The sequence below is a fragment of the Vespula vulgaris genome, chromosome 11 (assembly GCF_905475345.1).
Source record: "Vespula vulgaris chromosome 11, iyVesVulg1.1, whole genome shotgun sequence".
Lineage (NCBI taxonomy): Eukaryota > Metazoa > Arthropoda > Insecta > Hymenoptera > Vespidae > Vespula > Vespula vulgaris.
In genome coordinates, this window is record NC_066596.1 from 1,080,715 (window position 1) to 1,107,542 (window position 26,828).

The 26,828-nt window shown below is 34.1% G+C and overlaps 2 protein-coding genes and 1 long non-coding RNA gene across 5 annotated transcripts in view; 1 reads left to right on the plus strand and 2 right to left on the minus strand.

Annotated features, from left to right (window-relative positions):
- Window positions 1-5,973, minus strand: part of LOC127067629 (tyrosine-protein kinase-like otk) — a 72,503-nt gene extending 66,530 nt beyond the window's left edge. The window contains exon 1 of the mRNA XM_051002807.1: window positions 5,310-5,973. Coding sequence (XP_050858764.1) covers window positions 5,310-5,355 — 46 coding nt within the window. The 5' untranslated portion in view covers window positions 5,356-5,973. The remainder of the gene's footprint in view (window positions 1-5,309) is intronic.
- Window positions 5,974-6,861: 888 nt separating this feature from the next.
- LOC127067635 (uncharacterized) overlaps window positions 6,862-26,828 on the plus strand; it is a 39,859-nt gene continuing 19,892 nt past the window's right edge. Inside the window, exons 1-3 of one of the 2 annotated variants that reach the window (XR_007782692.1) lie at window positions 6,862-7,534; window positions 7,820-8,217; window positions 8,505-8,620. This is a non-coding gene — a long non-coding RNA (uncharacterized LOC127067635). Of the gene's footprint in view, window positions 7,535-7,741; window positions 8,218-8,504; window positions 8,621-26,828 lie in introns of those variants that run through there. The other variant, XR_007782691.1, reaches the window with a different exon arrangement.
- LOC127067633 (homeobox protein OTX2-B-like) lies at window positions 10,111-26,691 on the minus strand. 2 transcript variants are annotated; one of them, XM_051002816.1, is made up of 7 exons: window positions 26,285-26,691; window positions 17,204-17,509; window positions 16,310-16,461; window positions 11,403-11,587; window positions 11,009-11,126; window positions 10,520-10,723; window positions 10,111-10,351 (listed from the first exon to the last, which is right to left on the minus strand). In XM_051002816.1, exons 2-7 carry the CDS (start codon window positions 17,442-17,444, stop codon window positions 10,253-10,255), a joined length of 999 nt encoding a protein of 332 aa, XP_050858773.1. In that variant the 5' UTR covers window positions 17,445-17,509; window positions 26,285-26,691; the 3' UTR covers window positions 10,111-10,252. The 2 variants fall into 2 exon arrangements, with proteins under 2 accessions (XP_050858773.1, XP_050858772.1); XM_051002815.1 differs by having other exon boundaries at window positions 17,189-17,509; window positions 26,285-26,671.

Below are 26,828 nucleotides of genomic sequence, written 5' to 3' on the forward strand. Positions count from 1 at the left end.
CACCACCACCACCATCACCATCCCCATCACCATCACCACCACCATCCACCACCACCAACAGCATCAGCAGTAAAGGGATCAAAGGGCTAATACAATTTTTCTCGTCTCTTTCCTACACTACTACCACTACTACCACCACCACCACCACCAACATCACCAAACCACTACCACCATTAACTCTTTCTCGACACTGAGAAGAACATGTACGGACCCGAAGGTTTCAAAAACGCTCTCACAGATTGTGACTGAGAAACTCAGAAAAGATAAAGGGAGTCCGTAAGTAACTCCATGTATGTATGAATAACATTCGGTGTATAAAATAGCCAAGCACGTTGGTTCTTGGACAAAAGGCAATGCTTTGGTGTTAACCACTGTATAATAAAAAAAAAAGGAAAAAAAAGAAGAAAGAGGAAGAAGAGGAGGAGGATGATGACGAAACGTAGAGAGCGAGAGAGAGAGAGAGAGAGAGAGAGAGAGAGGATGTATGTACCCCTTTTCACGGCAGAAGACGTCTCTCCAAACTTCAAGACCGTCGTTCTCATCCGTAACCCGAGACGTGTAATTAGGACCACCGGACCAGGATGAATAGCCAAGTGAAGTTGGTAGAAGGGAGAAAAAGGGGGACTGAAAAAAGGGGTAACTATGGGCCACCGATACTAAAACGTTTAGAGAGGGGAGAACCTAGGGTAAGACGTTAAGGGTTGATATGTCTTTTGGATATTACATAGTTTCGATCCTACTACGTAATATATTCTCTCTCTCTCTCTTTTTTTCTTTCTTTCTTTCTCTCTCTATCTCTTCGTATCTCTCTATCTCTATCTCTTTTTTTAGAATCTTTTCTACGTCCTATCCTCATCTCGATCTCACCATCCATCTCTATCAGCTACCCCTTTTCTGCCAGGTCAACTTGAAGCTTGTGTTTTACAAGCTGACTGCGTACATGTGTGTGTTTATGTGTTTTTGCGTCAGTGTATGTCTGTGTGTGGTTTTTTGTGTTTGTGTGTGTATGTACGTACGGAGTTTTATGTGTATAGCTATCGAACCGGTTTTACGGTTCCCTTTGAAGAGAGAACTCGACCAACGTGGACTACTACAGCATCCTGCACGTTCGAACCTGAGATATCATCGGAAATCGTGCCCTACACCGGCTGCCACTGATAATTGCTACTTCTTGCATTCCGAATATATCGGAAGTTAATATTATTTTAGAACGATCGAAAGAGATATTATCCCGTTTCGTTTTAATGAACAAACTTTGATATATTTGTTTAAATAATCGATTAAATTAAAATACGAAATTTTTTTTTCTTTTATTGAGACGATCGAAGGTTAAAAAAAAATATGTGAATGATGATATGTTGAAAATTTATCGTGTTATACTGTGATTAATAAATAGATCATTGATAATATCGATTATGGATATTTTTTTGATAAAGAATTAATAACGATTTAACATAATCGAACAAAAACGTGAAAGATGTAATCAAACGGTCATTTATTTATGATTAACCATAAGGCTTGTGATTAATTTTATATTACTCGATAATATCAATCGTGAATAATTTTTTTTTTTTTAATAAACAATCGATAACGATTTAATATAATTGATCGATAACGTGAAAGATGTAATCGAACGATCATTGATTTTTGTTTAATTAAAAGGACTATTGCTGATTTTATATTATTTCATAATATCAATTTTGAATCTTCTTGATAAATAATGAATGACATTTTAATGTAATAGATTAAGATTAACTTGAAAGATATAATCAGATTTTATCATTGAATTATTAATCACTCATACGATATTATATCGTTATTAAAAAGACAGCAAAATGATTCTGTTAGTTTCATTAATTAATTGGAAATATCGATATGAATATTTTCGCACAAATAATCCAATCGATATTAGAACTGACCATTAATTAAAGATATCGAATATACAATTTAATTATTGTTATGTATACGTTACGTATACGAAATCATACATTGTTCTTTATATTCAATCATTGTTAATTCCACAATTAATATCAATTTGGATATTTCACGTGGATAAATAATATATTGAAACGTTACACACATATATATATATATGTACACACACACAGACTATTTTTAAAGTTATTATATAAAATTATATATTAAATAAAAACATGGAAGATATAGCTAGATAATTATTTTTTTTTATATATTTAAAAAAAAACTATTGTTAATATCAATAACATATTATTACAATTATTATTATTATCATCATCATTATTATTATTATTATTATTATTATTATTATTATTATTATTATTATTATTATTATTATTATTATTCGTTCGTGTATCTAGCAAACGACGTGAAAAGAACTAGAAAGAAAAAATAAAAGGAAAAAGACAAAAAAGAGAAAAAGGAGAAGTAGAAAGAAGAAAGAAAATCAAGTCGCAAAGGGTTGGAGCCCTTTTCAACCCCCTAAAAAAGTAGACAAGCCGTGTGATAATCTAGCATGGTAGTAAGACCAAGGGAGATAAGAGGCATCGAAAACAAGTTCCCTTTCGATCGTCGATCCCCACTAGTGTGCACACTTTAGTCCGAAAGTTACGCGAAATAGAATACGAAAGGAAGGGGATAGAAAAAGAGAGAGAGAAAGAGAGAGGGACAGAGAGAGCAATGAGAAAGAGGGAGAGAGAGAGAGAGAGAAAGGAGGAAGCTCTGTAGAATTCTATTACATTTCCTGCTTAGAACTTTTTCGGCCAATCTCGTTGAGTAGTTTCAAGTTCTTACATACAATATTTTTAGATGACATTATACAAATTTTATATATGTGATGTGTGTGTGTATATATATACATGTGTATGTGTATGTGTGTACAGTACGCATTACCTATTTTATACATCCAATTTTATTTTTAGACAACTTTACATGATTTTGTCTTAATACGGATTAGAAAAAACGTTTGTATTATCTTTTTACACGATTTATTTATTTATTTATTTTTATTTTTTTTTTGTTCTTTGATTAAAATTGCTCTTACGCGAATGTACGAAAAATCTTATTACGTGTAAATCATATTATTTTGTTTATTTTCCTGTTTATGAATGAAAGATATGTTATTCCTCTTTTCAGATATGATAATTTGTCTTTCATAATGCATTTTTATGTATGTACATATGCGTATATACGTTCTTATAAAATTTTTATGAAATAAAAAATGCAAGCACGTAAAGATGAGATTTTAACGTGACTTTTCATACGATTTGTTGTATTATTTTTGCTGATTTATATATATATATATTTTTTTTTAGATCCATAACCAATCTTGTTCTTTTCTATAGATACAGTAAATATATTCATTTTTTTCACGTATTCTTCAGAAAGATTTACGTATTATCGTATGAAAAACAAAATTATTAATACATGCATATTAATAATAAAATTCATACATACTATATGCAATTTAAACATTTCAAATTATATACATACATATATATATATATATATATATATATATATATATAAATAATTAGAAACATAAATTATCGAATAATATTAACATTGTAAATATACCTACACGCATATTATACGTTCGCTTATGTTATGAGAAAGAAATAATTAAACAATTTTATTTATCATAAATATATTTCGAAATACTTCAACGATTTCGAAAATTTCAATATGTCTACCTTTTATATGTAGTACAAAATAAAAGGCGCGAGTCCTGGTCGTTATTTATAGGGCACTTAGTAATAGTGTCTCGAGAGGGAGCTTCCATCTTGTTCCAAGCTTTCCTTAAAAAGCCCTTTCCCGATCGATTTTCAAGAAAGACATTGAACTCTCTCAAAGATTCTTATCATTGAATACCACCAAAGATGTGAAAGAAAAAGAAGAAGAAAAAGAAGAAGAAGAGGAAGAGGAAGAACACAGAAAAAAAAGATGAAAGAAACCAAAAAGAAAAAGATAGCATCTTCGTACAGATATAATATAAACGATCGTAAAATTATTTACGAGAGCAAAATATTCGATAGTTCAAAGTTAAAATGTTATTAAAATGAAATAAAAATATCAGTTTATTACCAGATATAAATAAACAAAAATTCTTTTCAAATTACATACATACATACATACATACATACATGCGTACGTACGTACGTATATAAATACTTTTTATATATACATACGTACATAGTTTTATATATACATATATAAACGTACGTATATATACATATATATAAAAAGAAACAAAAAATAGAAAAAGAAATATATAAAGATGGCGGACGTGCGTGAGTTCTCGAAGCAATTACGCAGCCGGGCCGACGTGTTCGGAGGTTCCGAAATATTTCGGCGTTTCGGGTCGTCTCGAAAGGGCTGAACGAACGAGAATGAGATAGATAGATAGAAAGAGAGAGAGAAAGAGAGACAGACAGATAGACTGACAGACAGAGAGAGAGAGAGAGAGAGAGAGAGAGAGAGAAAGAGCCGGTTCGAAGTCGTCATTATTTCAGAGACCGCTCACGATCAGGGTTGCCTTCAATTAACCGTAATTATCTCGATGCCGGCGAAGAAAACCACGAGCAAAGGGAACGAGTCTTCGAGTGAAGAGAAAAAGAAGAGAAAAAAAAGAGACAGAGAGGAGAAAGAAGTAGTAGAAGAAGAGAAGGACGAAGAAGAAGAAGAAGAAGAAGACGAAAAAAAGAGCTTTCTCGCGTTAATATGGTCAAAGAACGAGCTTCCTTCGCTTCGTTGCTTCGTAAAAGAGAGAAAGAGAAAGAAACAAAAAAAAGAGAGAGAGAGAGAGAGAGAATGAGGAAGGGAGGAGAGAGGACTGAGGAATTTATGAGAGGAAGAAAAAAGGTTGGCTCGATAGTGAGGTTATAGGAAAGTCGATAAAAGAGAGAGAAAGAGAGAGAGAGAGAGAGAGATATTGGATGATTTAAGGCCTTCATTTCGTTAGAAAGAAAGAGAGAGAGAGAGAGAGAGAATAAACTATAGTACAATATCTCTATGCAAAAAAGGAGTATCGTTCGGAACGATCATTTTTTTCCTCGCTCGAGCCCCGTGATTCATCCCCTCGTTCGTCCACTGCACTGCAGAATGAAGGAGAGAGACAGAGAGAGAGAGAGAGAGAGAGAGAAAGAGAGAGAGAGAGTGAGAGTAAGAGAGCTCGCGTCGCTCACTCGGGGGAGAGAAAAAGAATCGTAGTCGTAATGTTGTACGTTAGTACGTTACGTATCTCTATGTATGCAAGCATATATATATATATATATATATATATATATATATATGTAAGTTGTGTATATATATATATATGTATATGTGGTACTCACGCAGCAGGCATAGGACGAGGAACGCCAACGACTCGATGCACCGCATCCTTTTCGTACTTCCCTCGAGACTCGCTGCTGCCACCACCACCACCACCACTATTCCTTCTCAACGAGAGAGAAAGAAAGAAAGAAAGAAAGAGAGAGAGAGAGAGAGAGAGAGAGAGAAAGAGAAAAAGAGAGGAAGGACAACGATATCCAAACCTCTCTAATTCTTCACGATACTTCGTTTTACTTGTTGTGTGTTTCTTTTTTCTCTCTCTTGTTTTTCTTTTCTTATTATTTTCTTTTTTTTTTTTTTTGGAATTCTTCGCGACGCCTCAAGTAACCGTCATTTTTTCTCTCTTAAACGATAAGTGTTCTCCGTCGCGAAACCTCTACCTTGCACTGTGTCACTGCTAACCTCTCTTTGAAGTAAAACGAGAGAAGAGGACACAAAGCGAGAACGAGACGACTAGAACGAAAGGGAAACGAATCGAACGAGACGAAGCGACGCGCGGTACTGCGGCCGGTGACCCACGCCAACTTGACGCGACCCCTCGCGATACGCGACCCTCGATGTACCTTCCCCCACCACTGTCGTATGTGATACTGCTGCTGCATTCTCTCTCTCTCTCTTCTTTATGCGCTCGAAACTCTCCCGACTGCCGCTTGGCGTCGCTTCGCGCTGACGCAATCTTTACTCTCTCTTTCTTTCTCTCTCCCTCTCTCTCTCTCTCTCTTTCTTTCTCTCTTTCTCTCTTTGTCTCTCTCCGTCTCTCTGTCTCTGTCTGTGTTCTCTTCGTTTGTATTTGTTCCTCTTTCTCTTTCTTGTTGCTTCGTTTAATCTTTTCATCGTCGATAAAGAAGAGACGATCTTACGTTTTCGGTTCGATCGATAAATTTGACTTGTGTGTGCCGATAATAAAGGAAATTATTTTCCACGATATTTTTCTTATCGTTTCTATTCTTTTCTTTCGTTCTTTTTTTCTTGTTTTCTTTCTTACATCTTTGTAACCGCTATAAATTTCTAACAATAACGAAATAATCGGGATATCGTCGGTAACGTTTCGTATATATACTATTACTCTTCGATGGTAAGACGTTATAAAATGTGAACAAGAGAGATTCCTGTTGTATCTACTTAGCAATGTCATTGGAACGAAAATATTAACGTTTGTTCTCTTGGTTTATACGAATACAATGCTTATAAATAGTATCGGTTGTAAATGGAATACAATCGAATTGTTTTGATTGAAACTCCAAATGAAACAACGAAGATAAACATTGTACGAGAGAGAAAGTCAAGAAGATTTACAATTCAAATTCGATATATTATTTTCATACAGTTTAAGACATGTTCATCGTTGTTCCTTCCTTATTCGTATCAGTACGTATAATATTTCATGTAACAACGGTCTAAACAGTCACATATGTACTTACAATCCTACAGTAACTGTATATATATATATATAATAAATATATATACATACGTAAATACGTATGTATATATATATATATATATATATATATATATATATATATATATATATATGTACATAGCTTTTTTTTATACTTTACATATTAATCCTCAATTTTTTGCTAGTTTACATTAAAACTGATTCGCACGTCGTGAAAATCATCAAGGTTTATCGTACGTGCCTTCTAACTTGATTCTTCTTTATTAAAAAAAAAAAAAAAAAAAAAAAAAAAAAGAATTGTATATCGATCGGTAAACTTATCGACCGATAAACTTACCGACGTGAAACAGAATTAATCTCAAAATAGTACGGTAGAGAAAATGAACGATCGTACGTAACGTACGAGAGGATCTTTACAGTAGACGAACGTTGGATCTGAAAAAAAGAAAAAAAAAAAAGAAAAAAAAACGACATTTTGATTTAACGTTAATATTACGAATGAAAGTAAGTATGTAAACACCAAAGAAAAAATTGAACGTATAGTTTATATCGAACGCTTACAATACTATTACGATGGTAGTGATTGTCGAAAATAATAAACACATTCTCCTCGATTCGTTCGTCGAATCTTGATCCTCACCGATTAATTACGCAGTGTAACGTACATATCTGAAAACTCTTAACATCGATAAAGAATAGGAAGAAGAAGAAGTAGAAGAAGAAGAAGAAGAAGAAGATGAAGAAGAAGAAGAAGAAGAAGATGAAGATGAAGCAGTATTTATCATTTTTATGCTTTTTAACGACGAAACTTCAGACTCGTTTTGAGAGGTACGATAAACCATTATTATAATTCTCTCTCTCTCTCTCTCTCTCTCTCTCTCACATCCACATATACATACATACATTCTTTCTCTCTCTTTCGCTCTCATTCTTACTCTCACTCTCACTCTCATTCTTACTCTCAGTTTTACTCTCTCTCTCTTTCTCTCTCTTTCTCTCTCTTTCTTCCTTGTCACTTTTAAGATAATCAATACAGATTGTTCAACCTGTGAAATATTACATATGTACATAGATATTCGATGTATATCCTTATATATAATTTCATATATACAGTTCAGATGGCGCTCAACGATACATCCGTTCAAACGTTAATTTGAAACCGTGTGTCGTCCCTTCGAGAAAATTCGTTTAAATACGTAAGTACGCATACTCTCGGTCACATTCATACATATCGACTTACTTGCTTACTTACATTCATACATACACGCTCGTCGCACGCACACGTATTATTGAGAATATCCGCGAAAACGCGAAAGGCCTTTCTCTTTCTCTTTCTTCGAACACTTTTTTTCAACTGGTACTAATTATTAAATAATTAATTAATCCCTTCTGAGTATCATCGAACATACTATTTATATAATATTATGTACATTGTGTTAAAACGTGTCTTTCTTCGAGTCGATAGCGTTGTCGATTTTTCGTCCAGTAAGTAACCTCAAATTTCTATTAAGGTACGTTTAAACAAATTCCTCAAACTTTCTTTCATTTCACTTTATTATTATTATTATTATTATTATTATTATTATTATTATTATTATTATTATTATTATTTTCTTTTCTTTTTCCTTCCCTTTACTCTATTTTATTTTATTTTATTTTACTTTACTTTACTTTACTTTATTTTCACTTCATTTGATTTCTTTTCTTTTTAATATATTTCAGGTATTTACGTATATATATATATATATATATATATATATATATATATATAATAACGTAGATAAGGATTTTTGATAAGGAGTTACGGAAGTAAAGGAAGAAAAAAAATCAACTGGCGAACAAGATTTCTTTCATATGCTGTTCTTTTGGTCACGTGCTCGAATTAAAAACAAACAACGAAAGAAGAAAAGAGAGGTACGCATACTCTCGTTTTTAATCAAACGATAATGATACTAATCTAACCTTAATCGCACTATCGTTTCAAATTAAACGTTAACACGCTCGCAATGACTAGCAGCACTTTGAGAATCGATTTTGAAGGTCAATTAACAATGATATTTCCTTTCGATGCGAATACACGTACGTACGTACGTACGTAAGTCTACAGGGTGATCCATTTAAATAAGACTCCGATCTCCTTTCGAACTGTGAAAAATATCTTCTTCGAACTGTAATGATTAACAAAAAAAAAAAAAACAAAAAAAAAAAACAAAAAAAAAAAAGAATAGTTTTTACATAATGTAAACGATATCAAAGAAGCAACATACGTTGTGAATATATTTTCTCGTTAATATCATTTCTTTTTCTTTTTCTATTCCTTTCTTCGGAACTTTCAAGATTTCTTCGATCTCTTTGTTGTCCTTTCAAATACAACTACGTACATCTTTTACTATATATTACAGCTGATCAAGAAATACATTCAAACGTGTGTAATAACATGATTTTGAAGTGACCTTGATCTTTGGAAAATTAAAGTTTTTATAGTCCAACTGAGAACGTAAGAGAAGACACATCGATAATCTTGAAACTGGAGAAAACAAATAGATCTTAGAATAAATAGATCCTTTGATATCTTTAAATTTATGTGAAAAATATCTCTTGTTTCATCGCAATTCGACGAAATATTTAAATTGCATTACTTTAATGGATCACCCAGTATATATATATATATATACAGATATATATATATATATCTTTATATATATATATAAATGTATAAATATATATATATATACACATACATGTACGTAAACATTGTCTCTCTATCTCTCTCTTTCTTTTTGTGTATCCGCATTTGTAAGCCTAATCAGTATTAACCTAAATGTACGTACACAGGACGTATTTGAAATGAATAAATTCGATTCTCGCCGAAATTAGCAGCATAATCATTAACAATATAATAATCGATAATAATAATGACAATAATAATAATGTTAATGATGATAATAATAATAAGAGAATAATAATTGTAATAATAATTGCAATAATGATAATGATGATTATAATGATAACGATAATGTTAATATTATCTAGCGAGGTTCGCGTATCGATCGATATGTCTCCGATAAAATTGTCATAAACGCGTACCAATCGACGACGTCGTTTTGATCGTCCAGAAAAATATTTTTTTGTTTTTATCTCTCTTTTATATTTTTTTATTTTTTTCTTATATTCTTCGTTTAATGTTTTGATTATTTTTTTTTTGCACGTTGACCATCGTCATTGTTTTCGCACAGATAGATAATTCCGAAAAAGTAAGATGTTTTACTATTGTCGATGATATGTACCCAGCCGTTGATATTCTCGAGGGACGCTATTTTCTTTTATATTGTTTCATCTTGTTCCATCTTGTTTCATTTCATTTCGTTTCGTTTCGTTATGTCGTGTTTCCTTTTATTTTCTTTCTTTCCTTCTTTTCTTTTTTTTTTCTTATTTTCTTTTCTCTTACAGCTTTTTTATTTTTTTCTTTCTCACATTTTTTCTTTTCTTTTTTTTTTTTTTTTGGTTTTGCTTTATTTTTATTTCTCTATTAACAGCCCGTTGTGTTCACTTTCGGTCACCCCAGCCGGCACTGTTGTAAAACCATGAAGCGCTTTCATCTCTTGTTTTGCTCCACGAATTGTCCAATCCACTTGCGCCACCGTCCTAATTTTCATAAAAAAAGAAAAGAAAAGAAAAGAAAAATAAATAAAAAGAAGGAAGAAGAAAATTACAAAGGAAAATTTATACGTGTATAGAAAAAATTCAATATTCGATTTAAACTTAATCTATAAATTCTAAACGATTTCATTTCCATCTACGAGATTAACTCACCACAACGTTCAACTGATGTGATGCAGGAGATAAATATTCCATATTGGTGTAATAGGAAGAATAATTTTGGTAGCATTGTTGTTGGGACGCTGTCGTTGTCCACGCTAACCTTTGGTGGTCTCCCGCAAATCCACCATTTTCCGTAACAGCAGGACTCCAAATACTGCTGCTACTTCCTCCACTACTGTAAACCGTACCACTCAACTGTAAAGTATAAAGAAATCATTGATTTAACATTGTCACGGATCATCAACAATTTTTTCGATGGATATTAACGCGATTTTCCTTTTCTTTCTTTCTCTTCTTTTATTTTTTTAATTAATTTATTTATTTTTTTTCTTCAAACGAATACATTTGAAGTCACCAATCATTTATCTTTCGAAATCGAATATATTTTCATTGAAACATTTAACGTTAGATTTAAAAAGAAAGAGAGAGAGAGAGAGAGAGAGAGAGAGAGAAAGAAAAAGATAAATGAATACAACTTACGCTCGGAGGTGTCGTGTTCGCCAAAAGCAAACTAGTGGTAGGTCCAGCTGGTTTATATTGAGGTGAGTCCCTCAAAAGGGCCGGCGAACTGGCCGCTGATCCTCCTGTACCACCACTTCTATATAAAAAAAAGAAAAAGAAATAAACAAAAAAATGGAAACAAAATAGTGACCATTTTGAAATCGACTGATCGTTTTGTTCGCGATATAGTTCGATATGTAATATCGAATAATTCGAATAATTTTTATTAAATCGGTGGTAAAAATCCGTATGATGAAATTACGATTAATGATTATTATCAGACTTGATAATAAGAATAGAATTAAAAATATCGTTAAGGAGTGAACGTTATCCTTTCGTAAATCGATAAATGTAGGTAGTACATAGTACTTACAGAGGAGTCGTAGCTGGTACAGCCGCAGCTGGCGTGGGTGTGGTAGCAATAGAGGGACTCTTCCCTGGAGGTGGATTGCTCGTAGGATTTCCAGAGGGTTTCTTCGACCTTGGTGCCTTATCTTGTTGTTGTTCCTGTTGTTTCTGTTGTTGTCGACATTTGGCACGTCGATTTTTAAACCACACCTGTCATTTGCGAAATAGTCATTAGAGAATGAAATATATTAGACAGGAACGATTACTTGTTTATAAAGATACACTTTTTTTTTCTTTCTTTCTTTTATCCTTTCGAGAAAGAAAAAAAGAATGGAAAAGAAAAACAACAAATTTGTAAATGTTAGCTACTGAATCGTTCGTTAAATCTAATCTCATATGATCTGATCTGATCTGATCTGATCTGATCTGATCTGATGATAGGTAATCTAATGGCTAATTATTACAAACGACATTGGATTAGAAGCTATTGGTTATCAATGAAATCAATTGTATGTAGAAGGAGAAGGCTATCGTGAAATGTATACAATCTCTATAGAGATCTATCGTTAATGCAATAGTATTATAGTGGAATTATAGATATATATATATATATATATATATATATATATATATATATATATATATGTATGTATAGTTATCACGAGTTAGTAAACGTTTCGGAATAGAATAAGCCGATTTTCTAGGAGCTATGTATCACTTCTCTTCAGTTCGTGGTCAACGCTTTTGATCGAATAAGTTAATCATTGCTTGATCAGTTAACTAAAATCTCGTAGAAATTTTATCAGAATGATCTCTCTCTTTCTCTCTCACACATAAACTGTTTCTCCCTTCTCTCTTTACAAAACGCCATTTTTTTCCTCGAGAAGAGGATACGACGAGTTCAGATTCGTTCGTAAGGTCGAAACGAAATCGATCCCAGAACGACGCGCACGTGCAAAAGTGCCGGAAACGTCTTTGGCTTACCGGAAGATGGCGGTGTATCTCCTTTTCATGGGAATCTTATCTTTTGATTACGATCGATATGTCTATGGAATATAATCAGAATAAATGATATATCTGTTAAGCATATGTAAGCGTGTTTTTAGTTTTCTAATAAGTATAGGTCGAATGAAAATTATGAAAAATAGATAGAAGTGGCAGTAAAAGAGAGAGAGAGAGAGAGAGAGAGAGAGAGAATGAGTGAGTGAGCGAGTGAGTGAGTAGTGAGGTCGAGAAGAAACGTGGAGAGACAGAGATAGATAGAGAGAGAGAGAGAGAGAGAGAGAGAGAGAGAGAGAGAGAGAAGCCCTACGCGATCAATGTTAGAGGCTGAGAGTCGAGCTTGGGTTTCTACGGATTTTCTGGGGAACGGACAGAAGCTACTAGCATTCTTCAAGCATATTTCTTGTTCGTTCGATTTATCGTCTAGTAACCTATTTTATACCGAATTTTCTAATTTCATTTTGCATTAATATACTTCACGAATATACTTTTTGCATTTTCTTCGACACGTTCTCAAGTCGTTAGACGCGACACCGTAACGATTCGTGCCACTGTACGGTAAAACGTATAATCTTTGATTCGAATTTCAAGGGTCTCTGATGTATAATTAATGTGTAAAAATATGTATGTGTAACTTACATATTAATGTGTAACTTAAATCGTATTATATTTGTTCAGATGGTCTTGACTTTGATTACAAATTTAATTATTTAAATTGGTTAATTAGCTACAGGTGAATGTTATTTATCGAAGTTAGTTGATAGGGGATTTTTTATTTCTGGGATTAAAACGACATCTTGATGCAGTTATTATTTTTAATATTTTTCTCTTTTTTTTTTTTTCTTTGTTTTTCCAAGCTAATAATACGGTGAATTTCTAAATGCAATATGGCGAATGTTATCATTGAAAATAATTGATAATCGATAATAATGAATAACTCTGTTCGAAATAGAAAGCGACAAAAAATTGGAATTAATATGACTATTATCCGGGACATATCCTTTTTTACCTACAATAATCTTTAATTCAATCAAATCTATATAATATAAAATATGTCTATATCTATATCTCATTCATCGATAATAATTAATAACAAGTTTATATCCTACAATACGTTAAGACGGACATTCGAATTCGAAGTACGGCTAATTAATTTCGATCATTTGTTCTTTATCCAATATAATAATCCTTAATATAATTGACTCTTTAAAATCCAACATGGCGTATGGTAATCATATCGAGCCTAATCAAAAATCGAAGAAATGTAACGAAATGTAACCTGTTTGAGGGATTCGTTCGAGAAAAAAAGAAAGAAAAAAGAAATGAAAAATCGATCGGCGTCAAAAGAGAAAGAAGTCAAATGTAGAATTGTTATGAAAATGAAGGAAGAAGCGTATTGGAATAAGGGATGACATGAATGTGCCCGACGTTTATTCGTCGGGCAAGGCTCAAAGAAACGTCGATCGCTTTCGCAGGCGTCGACGAACGTGCGCAAGACTATGCTACGCGTTCGTGGCATTCATTTCATTTGCACGAGGATAGTAAGCCAGGTGCGCTTTCCGTCCCGCAATTGCGGATGCTACGCGTGTCCTTTCTCGCCCCGGGGAATATGAGGGTGTAATATGCGTCGACACGTTCCTGTCCTACGACCGAAACGAAACGTCCAATGATAAACGTCACGAAGTCGTTCGAAACGAAAAACGATTACATCAAAAGAAATTCTAGAACGTACATTTTCTTTTTCTGTCTCTCTTCTCTTCTCTTTTTTCTTTTCTTTTTTTTCTCCTTTTTTTTCTTCTTTTAGTGTATCATTCTAAGAATTTTGTAAATTCTAAACCAAAAGAATTTCGTGTAAAGTTCTTCACGTGATTCTTAATTCGAGAATTAATCGGTAATTCGTAATAATCGATTTAAGAAAGTTAATGTAACATAACGATATGTTTAATAATGTTAATAACGATTGATAGGATCAATCTTTTTTCAGATTGTTTTATTTTCTTTTCTTTTTTTGTTATTATATATCTTATTAAGTCGTCCATTTTTCTTTTTTTTTTTTTTTTTATTATTCTACAATAAATCAGACGAAATTAATGATAATTCTTTTTCGTTTCCTTTCGATTCGTTTCGTTCGATTAATCGATAATTAGAACTAATTGTTTTAAGAAAATAGATTAAAAATGGCGATCAGCGAAGCCGATATCGTCAGATATTTGTATGTAATCGACGAAAGAATTGTTATGGGTATACATTTTTATTTTTTTTATGTAAAATAAGTCAGGAGACTCGCGTAACGACAAGAATCATTTTTTGAAATGTGTCTTAGTTTGTCGGCTTATCAGAAAATATCTTAACGATTAATCATTTATCTAAAAAGAGTCAATCCAATATAGCGATCAAACCATGCAGATATTTACATAATTGATTGATTATGACGTTCATTTTCTATTTCAAAAATTGATTATAACAAAAAAAAAACGATTTTGTGAAATATATAATATTACTTCCTATTTGATTTTTTTCTTTTTTTTTTTTTAATCATTCTACAGTAAATCAGATGAATTTGATAATAACTTATTCTCGTTTCGTTTCGATTCGTTTCGTTCACTTAATAAGTAATCAGAGCCAACCATTTTAAGAAAATAAATTCAAAATGGCGATGAGCGAAGCCAATATCGTCAGATACTGATATGTAATCAACGAAAGAATAATTATAAGTATATATTATAATTACGGCCATTTTCATTTTCTTTTTTTATATAGAATAATCCATGAACTCAATTTCTTGAAATCTGTCTCATTTTGATCGTCTAATCAGGAAACATCTTAACGATTAATCGTATATAAAAGTCAATCCAGTAAAGATATAAAAAAAGTCAATCCAATATGGCGATCAAGTCGTACAGGTATATTTACATAATTGATCGATCATGCCATTTATTTTCTATTTCAATAACTGATAATGATGATAATTTTCTGAAATATCATATATATATATATAATATTATTTTCGTATTTGTTATATATTTATTTATTTTTTTCTTTTCAATAAGATCGAAAAAAAGTAGATAAGTAAGTACTTGCTTACTTACTTTCTACGATGACTGTAGTGGAATTTTTCGAGATTGAATTACGTGCTATGCCGGAAGGGAAAGGGTTGGGTGTCTTTTCGTAGGACAAGCATAGGTACGGGTCGATGTACTTGTAGGGTAAACGACTAATTCGGTTAAAGCGAACGAGCGAGTTAGGTCGCGCCGGGTAAGATAAATCGATGGCCGCGCGTCTATGGTGTCCGCGTGCCGGCGCAGCTCATCGTGCGTGGGTCCTCTGACCCCTTGAAGAGAAACAAGAGACAACTCACTCACCTCTCACTCTTTTTCTCTCTCTCTCTCTCTCTCTCTCTCTCTCTCTCTCTCTCTATCTATCTATCTATCTTAATCTAGATCAGATTTTTATGATTGAATTTTTCTGTGATCTAATAAGGCTTAAATTTTCTATCAGGATTCCATTTTGATTCCAATTTGAATTATTTCGAGCATATAACAAGTGTTCAGTTTTATATTTTGTTAGATCGTTAATTATGTTTAAATTAGATATTTAGAGTTAGATCATTTTTTATGTTATATATACATATCATGTTATTCGATTTTTTGGAAGATTGAATGTTATTTATTATAGTTATTTGTTAGATATAGCTTGTTAGATATTCATTCGATATACTTGGATTATGTTTAGGGTAAATTATTAAATGTTTAATATTGAATTATTATTTTTGATATTTTTAACAGATCCAACTTTTCTATCATGTTTCTCGATTGAATTCCATTTCGAATATCCAATGTCATTTATTTATTTAATTAGATATTGTTATATTAATGATTATATTCTTGGATTAAGTAGATGTAAATCATTATCGATTTCTAATTTACTTACTTGAACTCGAGATTCCGGCAAGTTGATCTTCATTGCAACTTCTTCACGCATAAAAATATCGGGATACTTTGTCTTTGAGAAGAGCCCTTCGAGGATATCGAGCTGTGCTCTCGTGAAGGTCGTTCGCTCCCTCCGTTGTTTTCTGGGATTACCTTCGACAGAAGATTCATTACGTCACTGGGAAAACTTTCTGAACTATGAAACACGAATCGTGTATATGCGAACGTAAGGAAGTAAACTCGATCCGACAATTAATTTTTCTATCACTTTATATATCATCCTTTCGAAGTTGTTGAATCGTTAGACGATGATAGTTGTCGAATCATTAAAAAAAATTACAATGAATATATCAATCATTCCTGTGATGATTTCACAACGAAAGAAATCTTAACGTTTACGACGAATAATCGATAAATAAAAGTGACCTGATCTCAAGAGAAATTTGTTTGGAAATTTGATTACATTTTTACCAATAAAAGTAATTCAATCGATTGAATTAAATGAACATTACATTCGAAATATATTAGATTGACCAATAAGTAAGATAAGAATATTTAATACTTCACATCTAAACGAATCAAACTATATTCGATAAATTTCGCTGTAAATATCAACATTATTTATCGATCAACCCGACGAATTACTATTAATGATCAATTAATTAAGTATCAAAAATATTGAAAGTTTCATGGTCAATTGGCCAATCTAATGGACGAATTTGTTCTGTTAGAAACTCGGATCACTTTGATTTAAAAATAATATATCTAATATATATCGTAGATAGAAATATCAAAAGGATAATCTTATGATATTAAAGAAACAAGAAAAATGGAAAAATAATTTATGAATTAATTAACAAAGAATATTGTGGGCACTCACAGTAGTATGACTCACCGGCGGGTGTACAAGCCGGATAGCCGATAGTTGAATGAAGGGCCTCGATCGGTGGCATACCTAAAGCACTAACGTAAGGGTTGGTCTTAAGGGCACCGTAGGGCCCAGCCGCGGAAGTACCAAACGCACTAGGGCCAAATAGTTCGGAAGCTGAGGTGGTGGAGGCAGCAAGGCCTCCGAGATCGGCGCTACCGGCGCCTCCACTACAACCGGAAGTCCCGCCGAGGCTGTTCGACCACATTACCACCCCTCGGCCCCCAGCACGACTCCCCCTCTCCTCCTCCTCTTCTTCTTCTCTCGGTCTTCCTGAAAATTCAAATTCCAAAGTGTCAGTCGGTACAAAAAAGAAGAGAAAGAAAAACTAGAATTTTAAGCCGACCCATAAGGACAAGAATCTCCTTTTCTCTCTCTCTCTCTCTCTCTCTCTCTCTGTGTATTATCTATCTATCTACCTATCTATCTGTTTATTTCTCTCTTTCTCTCTCTCGTTCGTTGCAACCTAATTCCCGTGACGCGAAAACGCCGAAAAATGAGAATGCTAGCAGCCTCAAGAGCACGACCAGCGTTTCTTAAGCCGCTCGTTTTATCCTCTCCGATTACATACGCTCGAGAAGGACGTCTATCGGACCCATCATCCTTTTCTCTCTCTCTCTCTCTCTCTTTCTCTCTCTGTTACTTTAGTCTTTACCATGTAAGAAAAAAAATGTTATACTTCCCTTCTTGAAACACCTTCGACGCATTTGCGAGAAAGATATCGTGTCTCCCTATGCCACGCACATGTTTCGGATTAAGAGACTCTAATCGCATGATAATTAACGTCTGCCACGTCTGCGAGAAACAATCGTATGACGTCCGTCCATGGAATAGTAATTGCCTTGGTGACATTCTCTTTTTCATTCCTCCTCTTCTTCTTCTTCTTCTTCTTTTTTTTTCCTTTTTCTCCAAAGCAACGAAATCTTAGAGGCTCGTTTTTTAATAAAGTATTGTTCGCCGGTAACAGTGAGCACCGGTTATATTGAAGTTACATTCGAATGAAAAGGAGTTCTGGGCTTCTACCGCGAAAAGGGTCTCTTCAAAGCGATCACCCAGAACTCGTTCGAGCCTTCTCTCCCTTTGCACAAATACGGATGAAACGGTTGCGCCGCCTCACGAGTGCCACTCCACTTTTCATACTGTTTTATCCCGCTGCGCGAACGATTGGACCACTATCCCTATCTCCCACCCCCATTTCCACCCACACCCTCACCCCATTCTCTCTTCTTTCCCTCTTTATATTTCTATTTCTAATCAAGGATTTTTTCTTTTTTTTTGTTTTTTTTTTTTTTTTACAAATTCGTAAACACGTTTTCGTTTTACTCGATCACTTTCTTACTTAGCAGATGAATGTTCTGATTCGTGGGCAATTGTACGACGGGATTAATCGTCGATAAAATGTAATGTATAGTTTTTATCTAGATATTTTAATCATGATCGTTGGAAAGGTATTAATCTCGAAATATCAGCGGGTAATAACGTAATACGGTTTTGGATAAAAATGAATGATTTGACGAAGGACGATCGAAATCGTTCGTTTCGAAAAGATTCGAAGTCTTGTTTAATTTTTATCGTTGAAATTGTTAACGAATCGATTTATTTGACGAACAATGAACAATGCTTGAATTCGTTTATCAGAATTTTTCAGATAGTGGTTAAATGTAAAAGAAAGAAAAAACGAATCGATCGGTTTTTTTCGAACGATAAAATGAACCTTTGAGAATAATTAAATATTTTTCGATGATTATCCGATCAACGTGAAAAATAAATAAACTCGTTCTATTCGATTTTTCCCTTCTAACATCCAATTTCGTAAAAAAAAGAAAAATAAATAAATAAAAAAATAAAAACTCTGTTCTCGATCATCGAAACACGTTATTATCATTCGTTCGAAGAGTAGATTCTATCTTCAATTCTGTTCCACTCATAAAAACGAAAAAAGAAAGTTTTGTAATGAGATATACGCGTATATTTAAAGGAAAGAATAGAAAAAGAGATCAAATATAACTAGATCGTACCGACGTAAATTTCCACGAAGCAACGAAAGAGAATAGGGAAGCCTTAGAGATAGATAGGAGTCCTAGCAGCACTCTCGTTAGAATTCTGTCGCGAGCACGCGATGTAATGAAAAAAATCGAAGGGGTGAGGAGAAAGAGGAGGAAGAGGAGGAGGAGGAGGAGGAGGAGGAGGAGGAGGAGGAGGAGGAGGAGGAGGAGAAGGAGGAGGAAGAAGAAAAGCAGGAGGAGGAAGAGGAGGAGTAGTAAAAGGGGTGGTTTCACAGCCAACCACATTCTCTGTCTTTCTCTCTTTTTATCTCTGTGCACTTCAGCACGCAGAACAATGCACTTGTTACAGAACCGACAAGTGTGGAGAAAATGCCCAAGTCACCACTCGATTGGACTACGAGTGTGCTCGAGATAGTCTACTACTATTCGAGGGGTCCAAGGGGTAAAGAGAAAGAGAAAGAACTTTTTCCGCCCTCGAGCACCTTCAACATTCACTCTCCCTCCACTCAACGAAACCATCTAGTGCTCGTTGCAAACCTCACCCTCATTTTGTCCTTGAAGAGTCCTGTCCTATTGCAAACACTTTGCGTTACCAATCGACAACGGACATATACCAGCCCGTTGTCCCTAATGACTGTTAAATCCCAGTTATTACATGTCCCACGAGATAAGTAAAAAAGAAAGAGGAAGGAAGAAGTAAAGAGATAAATGAAACTACGATCCTTTTCACTCTTCATTCGAATCATATATGATATAAATACAAACGAATTCTTTGATTCTATTGACTGAAATTATATTTGTTTTTCTTTGATCAGTCTATAAAAGATATCTCCGATGAATTTATCAGTTAACAAAATTTATTTCATTTAGTTATATTTTTATATCGATGATGATGTATCTTTTATTTTTCAAAGTTTGATGATTTTTTTTTCTTTAACGTTAAGACATTGACGATGCTTGGTAAGGATAAATTTTCTACTTAAACATTTATGTATCTGTTATATACTCATACATAACTGTGTATAATTATATATAGTATATATTGTACTATAGGTGTACTACGCTACACATATATAGTATATATTGAAGTACAAGAGAGGAAAAGCGAAGTTAGTCGTAGCTATCGTAGGAAGTTAAGTTCTGGTTGGCATTGTTTCGAGAAGTGTTTGCACACAAGCGCATTGTTCCTCGAGTGGTCTCTCTCTCGTGTTCGTCTACGGCACAATGGACGTTCGCATAGACCTCGATGGTTCGTTTTCGTCGTCTGCAATGTTTCGAGAGCCACTGGCCCCGTCTACCATTTCTTGTCCACGTTCTCTTCCATGTAGATAGATATACAACGTACATATATACACGTATATCTATCTACGAATACATAAAACGATCTAGCTAGAATAGAGTAGCTTTACGAGTATCCACCAACAAGAAAAGGCATAAGTTGGTACTCGTCAAACGAACGAAGCATTATTAAATCGCGGACGAATGAAATTCGTTTACACGCCGATGAATCGTCGATGATGAACGATAGAAATATATATATATATATACATATATATATCGAAATATCTATTATCGATTGAAAGAAATTTCATTTTCGATTGATTTTCTTCTTTCGTCTATTTTAGACGAACGATTGTAACATAATTTTTTTAAATATGTTCCCTTTAAAAGAATCATATATATTTATATATATATATATATTCCAACTATTTCTTCTTCCTCTTCTATCTATCTATCTTTCTTTCTTTTTTTCTTTCTTTTTCTTCTTCTTCTTCTTCTTCCTCTTTTTTTCATTTTTCACGAGAAAATTTCGATCAAACAAAAGAAACTCGTTTTGCCATCTTCGAGTCACGATGCAATTGCATATCTAATGCGTACGATATAATCCTCTTATCGGATTATATCAGGGAAAGAAAGAGAGATACAGAGAGAAAAAAAAGTTGGTAGATTAATATCGCGGGTTATAACAAAGATCCAATTTGCTTAATACCGAGGGCAAGAGGTTCGCGAGATACTTAGGAGGCGCATCAAAGCGATAACGATTTGAGTCTGCCCGATATCGAGGCTGAAAGTTTACGAGTCGTGATGCCTGGATTAACAAAGTCTCTTCTCTCTCTCTCTCTCTCTCTCTATCTTTAAATATATATATATATATATGTATGTATGTATATGTACCTATCAATATATCACAATACGTAGTGAATTTTAGAAAGAAATTTAATTTCTTGCCACCATTAAATTCAATTTCTTATCGCCATTAATAAAAAACTTTAATGTCTTGTTAAAATCGCTGAAATTCTTTCGATTAAATCGTTCCTTTTCTTTTTCTTTTTTTTTTTTTGTATTCTTATCTTCTTTGATTAGCTCAATATGTTCGAGTAGATAGATATATTCGTGTACAGATTTATTTCTTTATTTCTTCATTCTTTTATGACTTTGCCTAGCATATCTCTATCCTTTTTCTCATAAAATCACTATACATTCGAAACGATTAAATGAAGTATGAGTATATATTTATATATCTATCTATCTATCTTTCTCTTTATTATTTCAGTTTTCTTTCTTTTTTTTTTAAGTTTTCTGAAGTATGTCTTCATTTGTTGTATATCCATCTATCTGTCTTTTCTTACATCTTTTTAATTTGCCCACGGTATATATACGTATATATATATATATATTATTATTATATAATAATATAATAAACCTATAAATAAGTAACACCTATTTATCAATCTATCCTTCTCTTCACAAACGCTTCGTATTATTCTAATTTATCTTAAATATATCTCCATTCTTATCTTCAGTAAACATCTAAAAACATTTCAATCGATCATAACTATCTCTATATTTCTTTTTCTATCTCTCTTTCTTTATCATATATTCACCTCTTTTGCTTTCAAATTATTCCAACATATTTACAAACAAACGTTTAAAAAATCCAACGAAGAAACATTTTATCTCCTATCTAACTTTCTCTTTCTAACTTTATACTTTTTCGCAAATCTACGAACCGTAAAAAAAAATATATATATATACACATTTCGTATAGGTATCTATTTCTTCCTTTCTCTCTTTTTTCCTTTTCTTTTTCTTTCACAGTCCTCCTTCATTTTCTTTTCGACAAAACGAAACTCGTACAAGGGATGTGCCTGTTAGCGCGCGAGCGTACTATACTCGCGGCAGTGCGCGCGAAGAATACCTGCTTAAGGGATGGTAGCCATGCGTACCAAGTCGTGTACGGGTAGCAAACGATTCCTCGAAGAGTCGCATTCAATGCAATTTAGCCCCGGGGACGCTTCGTTGTTGCGCGTTCATTGAGCGTAAAACTTAATTCCCGTGGAAATTCTGTGAGGTACACCTTATATATATATATATATAGGTATATATATGTATACATACATATATATATATATACTTTATTCTCCTTCGCTAGTTAGTTTTTATTCCACTACGAAGAAAAAATTCCAATAGCGTCCCTTTTTCTTTCTCTCTCTCTCTCTCTCTCTCTCTCTCTCTCTCTCTCTCTTTTTTTCTCTTTTTTTTTTCTTTCTTTTTTCATCTCGAAAGAGATGGGCCTTCGTTCCAATCCTCCCCTTTCCATCATTTTCGCCATTTTCCTTCCTCGCTTTTATTTTCGTCATTTACTTTCTTCCTTCCTTTCATTTCTCGCACGCCCCGACGCTCGACGTTACACCTTTAAAACTAATTTGTTGAATAAAACGAAATACTTAGATATATCTTCCCTCTTCTTAACTCGAACGCACCATCACCGATTATCACAACCATCACTAAGAGATCAACTTTGAAGGAAGCTACTTTGGTGGTCACGTCGATCCGTTCCACTCACTCGCCCTTTAAGATCCATCACGATCTCTCGAAAGATACGAAACCGACGAAATACAACCCCTCGAAAAGACCAGCCACTTCCGGATACTTTCATCCTTGATCCTTAAAGGATACTCATCTCATTATTATTATCATCATTATTATTATTGTTGTTGTTGTTGTTGTTGAAGTATGATTGTCAAGTATGATTTTGAAGTTAAAGATACCTGTACGTATACGTGGGATAGTCAAGAATATTACAACGATTTATATATAGATTTGTTTCGCAAAATCGTTATCAAACTTTCTCTCGAAATTTGAAAGATCGATTAACTTGGAAATCCGTAAAAATCGGGCTATCGAGTAACGCTTAATCTTCGTCCTTGGTCGATCCAGCACGAAGTCCAACACTCGCCGTTGGAAGCCTTGGAAATACTCTTTTCTTCTTCGACGTTCGGCTTCCGATGGCCGTTCGATTCCGATGTGATCGAACTATGTTTCTCTATATTCCACGAACATGAATTCTTCGTATTATCTATCATTTAATATCTCTCGTCACAATTAATCTTCTCTGAATATGAACATGATTTCTTTCATTGATTTATTAATACCTATTCTTACATATTTTCTTTTATCATACTCAGAACGACAGTCTCTCGATATTTGTTAATTCATCGTTTATTTTTTAGTCCTTTTTTTTCTTGTTTTTTTTTTTTTTTTTTTAATTTGCTATATCGTATAATCAGAATCTTGTTCGATATGTCTCCGATGATAATTAGATCGTACTTTCAGAATCTTTCTTTTTTTCTGGATTGTTCAAAATCTTCTCTAATTTGTTATCATACCATACCTAAAACGTATTCTTCTCGAAAAGAAATGATCGAATATCTTCATCCTTCCTTGTTATCCAATCACATCAAGCGCGATGTCTTGTCTTGAGAATTTTCATTCCTTTCTCATCCATCGTTTTCTTCTTCCTCTCTTTTTAAATCTGTTACGTCTAAACCAACTCGAGAAGAACATGTCCTCTTCTTCAAGAAAACGATAAATATTCTTCCTCGTGTCGATTTTCTTTAAGTTTTATACACATTAGTCCTCTCTGAGCACTCTCGAGGATCTTCTTTGTCCTTGAGTCGAGATCCTGAACGAAAGCAATAATTTGCGAAAGACACTATCATTCTCGCGCCCGTTAGATACAATATATCGTTCTACCTAAACGTTTCGAAGCGAATCTCTGACGTCGGATACGAAATCCCAGCACGGACTACTAGGATCCGAAACGTCTCTCTCTCTCTCTGCTCGTCTCTCTCGGAGAGGACATTCCACCGCGTATAGACGAACGAGAAGGTCCTCCTCGTGGAAGGCGGACCTAAACCTGGAGGGAGAGTCGAGCCAAGAAGATTACCGTAAGCAGATTATTTCCGTGGAAATCCTGCTGCTGGCCAACTACTATCTCGGCACGTTGGCGGTTGCTTCCTATGCTACGAACGTTTCTCGTAGCTTTCGTCGAGTCCATAGGACCTTGTTAAAACGAAATTGACAGAGCAATAAGGATATCGTCGATCAAATATTATCCGTCAAATAAAATCCATGCCGATCGATGTCGTTTCATTTCCTGTTAACATTATATACCTAACATCAACGACTATATACGGTTAACTGATATGAAACTTTCCTCTTTACTTGTTGATTATTTTTTCTTCGAATTCGCATCGTTTGTTCTATTTTTCTATCGCAAAATTTTCTACCGATCGTGCCCAGGAATTGTGTGTGAATTTATATATATATATATAGAATGTGTATGTGTGTATATATATATATATATATATTCTCCGTTTCAGTTGGATGAAAGCTTTACGGCTCGCCGATTAAACGTCGGAGTTTTCGATGTGGGTATTCGTTCGCCGCAGTACCCGATTTCAATTGGTTCGGATGGCTGGATCTCTCCCTCTTCTTTCACCATCACCTCCCTCTCTCTCTTTCTCTCTTTCTTTCTTTCTTTCTTTCTTTCTTTCTTTCTTTCTTTCTTTCTATTTACTTCCACATTTTCTTTTTCCCGTTTACATTACGAAATGTAATCGTGAAGAAGGAAAATTTCACAAACATGATCATCGTTTATTATCGTAGAATGAAACGAAAAAAAATAAAATGAATAATAGAAAATGATAGGAGAGAGAGAGAGAGAGGGGGGGAGGGAGAGAATATAAATTAAAAAATGTTTCATTCTAATATCTCGCTAATAATTGTCTTTATCACTTTTACGAATCGGCATATGCATGTAATTATCATATCGTAAGAATGTTTCAAAGTTAAAATTAGAGAACAGTTTAAAGCCCATTAACCGATAACATAATCTTAACGATATAATCGCACCTTGGTATCAGTTTAACTTCGGTTTGGATAAACGCCCGAAAGACAGAAAACGAACTTTAAAATGTTGAAAATTTCGACTTATCGTAACCGATTAGAAACGTAATATGAAACAATTTCGCGCTAATGCAGTATCATTATCAACATTATTACTTTAAACTACACATACACGTGGTGAACACTTTTTTAAATGTAGATCCACAAAACTTGAGATCGGCAACGTTTAAATGGAATCTAGGTAAACGAGATAATAATTTACAGAAAAAAAAAGGAACAAAAAACCGATCGAGAAACTCGGTTGGTTTATTCACTGTGACATTGTCATTTGTCGAGGTCGAAAGGATAACGAACAGTTTCCTTTCTAAGAAGATATTAGTAGCACATAGATAACCGTTGTCACGGTTAAATTCTTTCTCACAAGTGTCGGTGCACGGAAGCCAGGGTCGACGTTACGAAACGCGTTCGATCGATAAACCGCACGAAGAGAAAATTCCTCTCTCTCTCTCTCACACACACACACACACACACACACACAAACACACGTTCACTTCTATTTAACGTTTTCACTGTATCACGATTGAACGATAATCTATCTATTAACAATCATCACGATTCGTTATCGTCGAGAAAAAATAATAAAAAACTCGTCCTTCCACCACCCTCTCCCAAAAAAAAAAGAAAAAAAAAAGATGTTTCATATTTTTTATAAACATAGTTCAATCACCTCCATGGTGTCATCAACCTGATAACTTCCATTTAATCTTTCGTAGATCGAGAAAGAGAGAGAGAGAGAGAGAGAGAGAGAGAGAGAAAGAAAATAAATAAATAGATATCTGTCTCTACTCACCCAGAGTGGTTCGCCGTAATCGGCAGTTGCGAAACCGATGAAACGTCAAAAATCCTTTTATTCTTCTTCCTCTTCCTTCTTTTCTTCTACTTCTCGTTGCTAATCCACTAAAGAAAGACTTAGAAGAGAGTGTATCGTCCAGAGAGGAATCAGATGACGAAGGGGCTTTGAGTTAAATCAGTGCACGTAGCATATCGTCTTGTTCCCTTCTTGGTGTTCGTGCTGTCGATAGCTGAACGGAAAGGGACAAAGTTAGGTGTTTTCGATCGACAACTCACAGCACACACGCTTGCCTTTACTCTGACCGGCCACCACGACGTTTCGCACCAGCCGAAACGCAACCGACGGAGGAGAGTAGAACGTGCGAGAATGAAAGAGAGAGAGAGAGAGAGTGTGAGAGTGTGAGAGTGAGAGAGAGAGAGAGTGAGAGAAAAAGAGAGAGAGAGAGAGAGAGAAAGATAGAGATAGAGAAAGTTAAAGGGAGGGCGCGTCGGGGGCGGGGGCAGTAGGGGGAGCGTGCGTGCGGCCAGGACGGTCGAAGTGA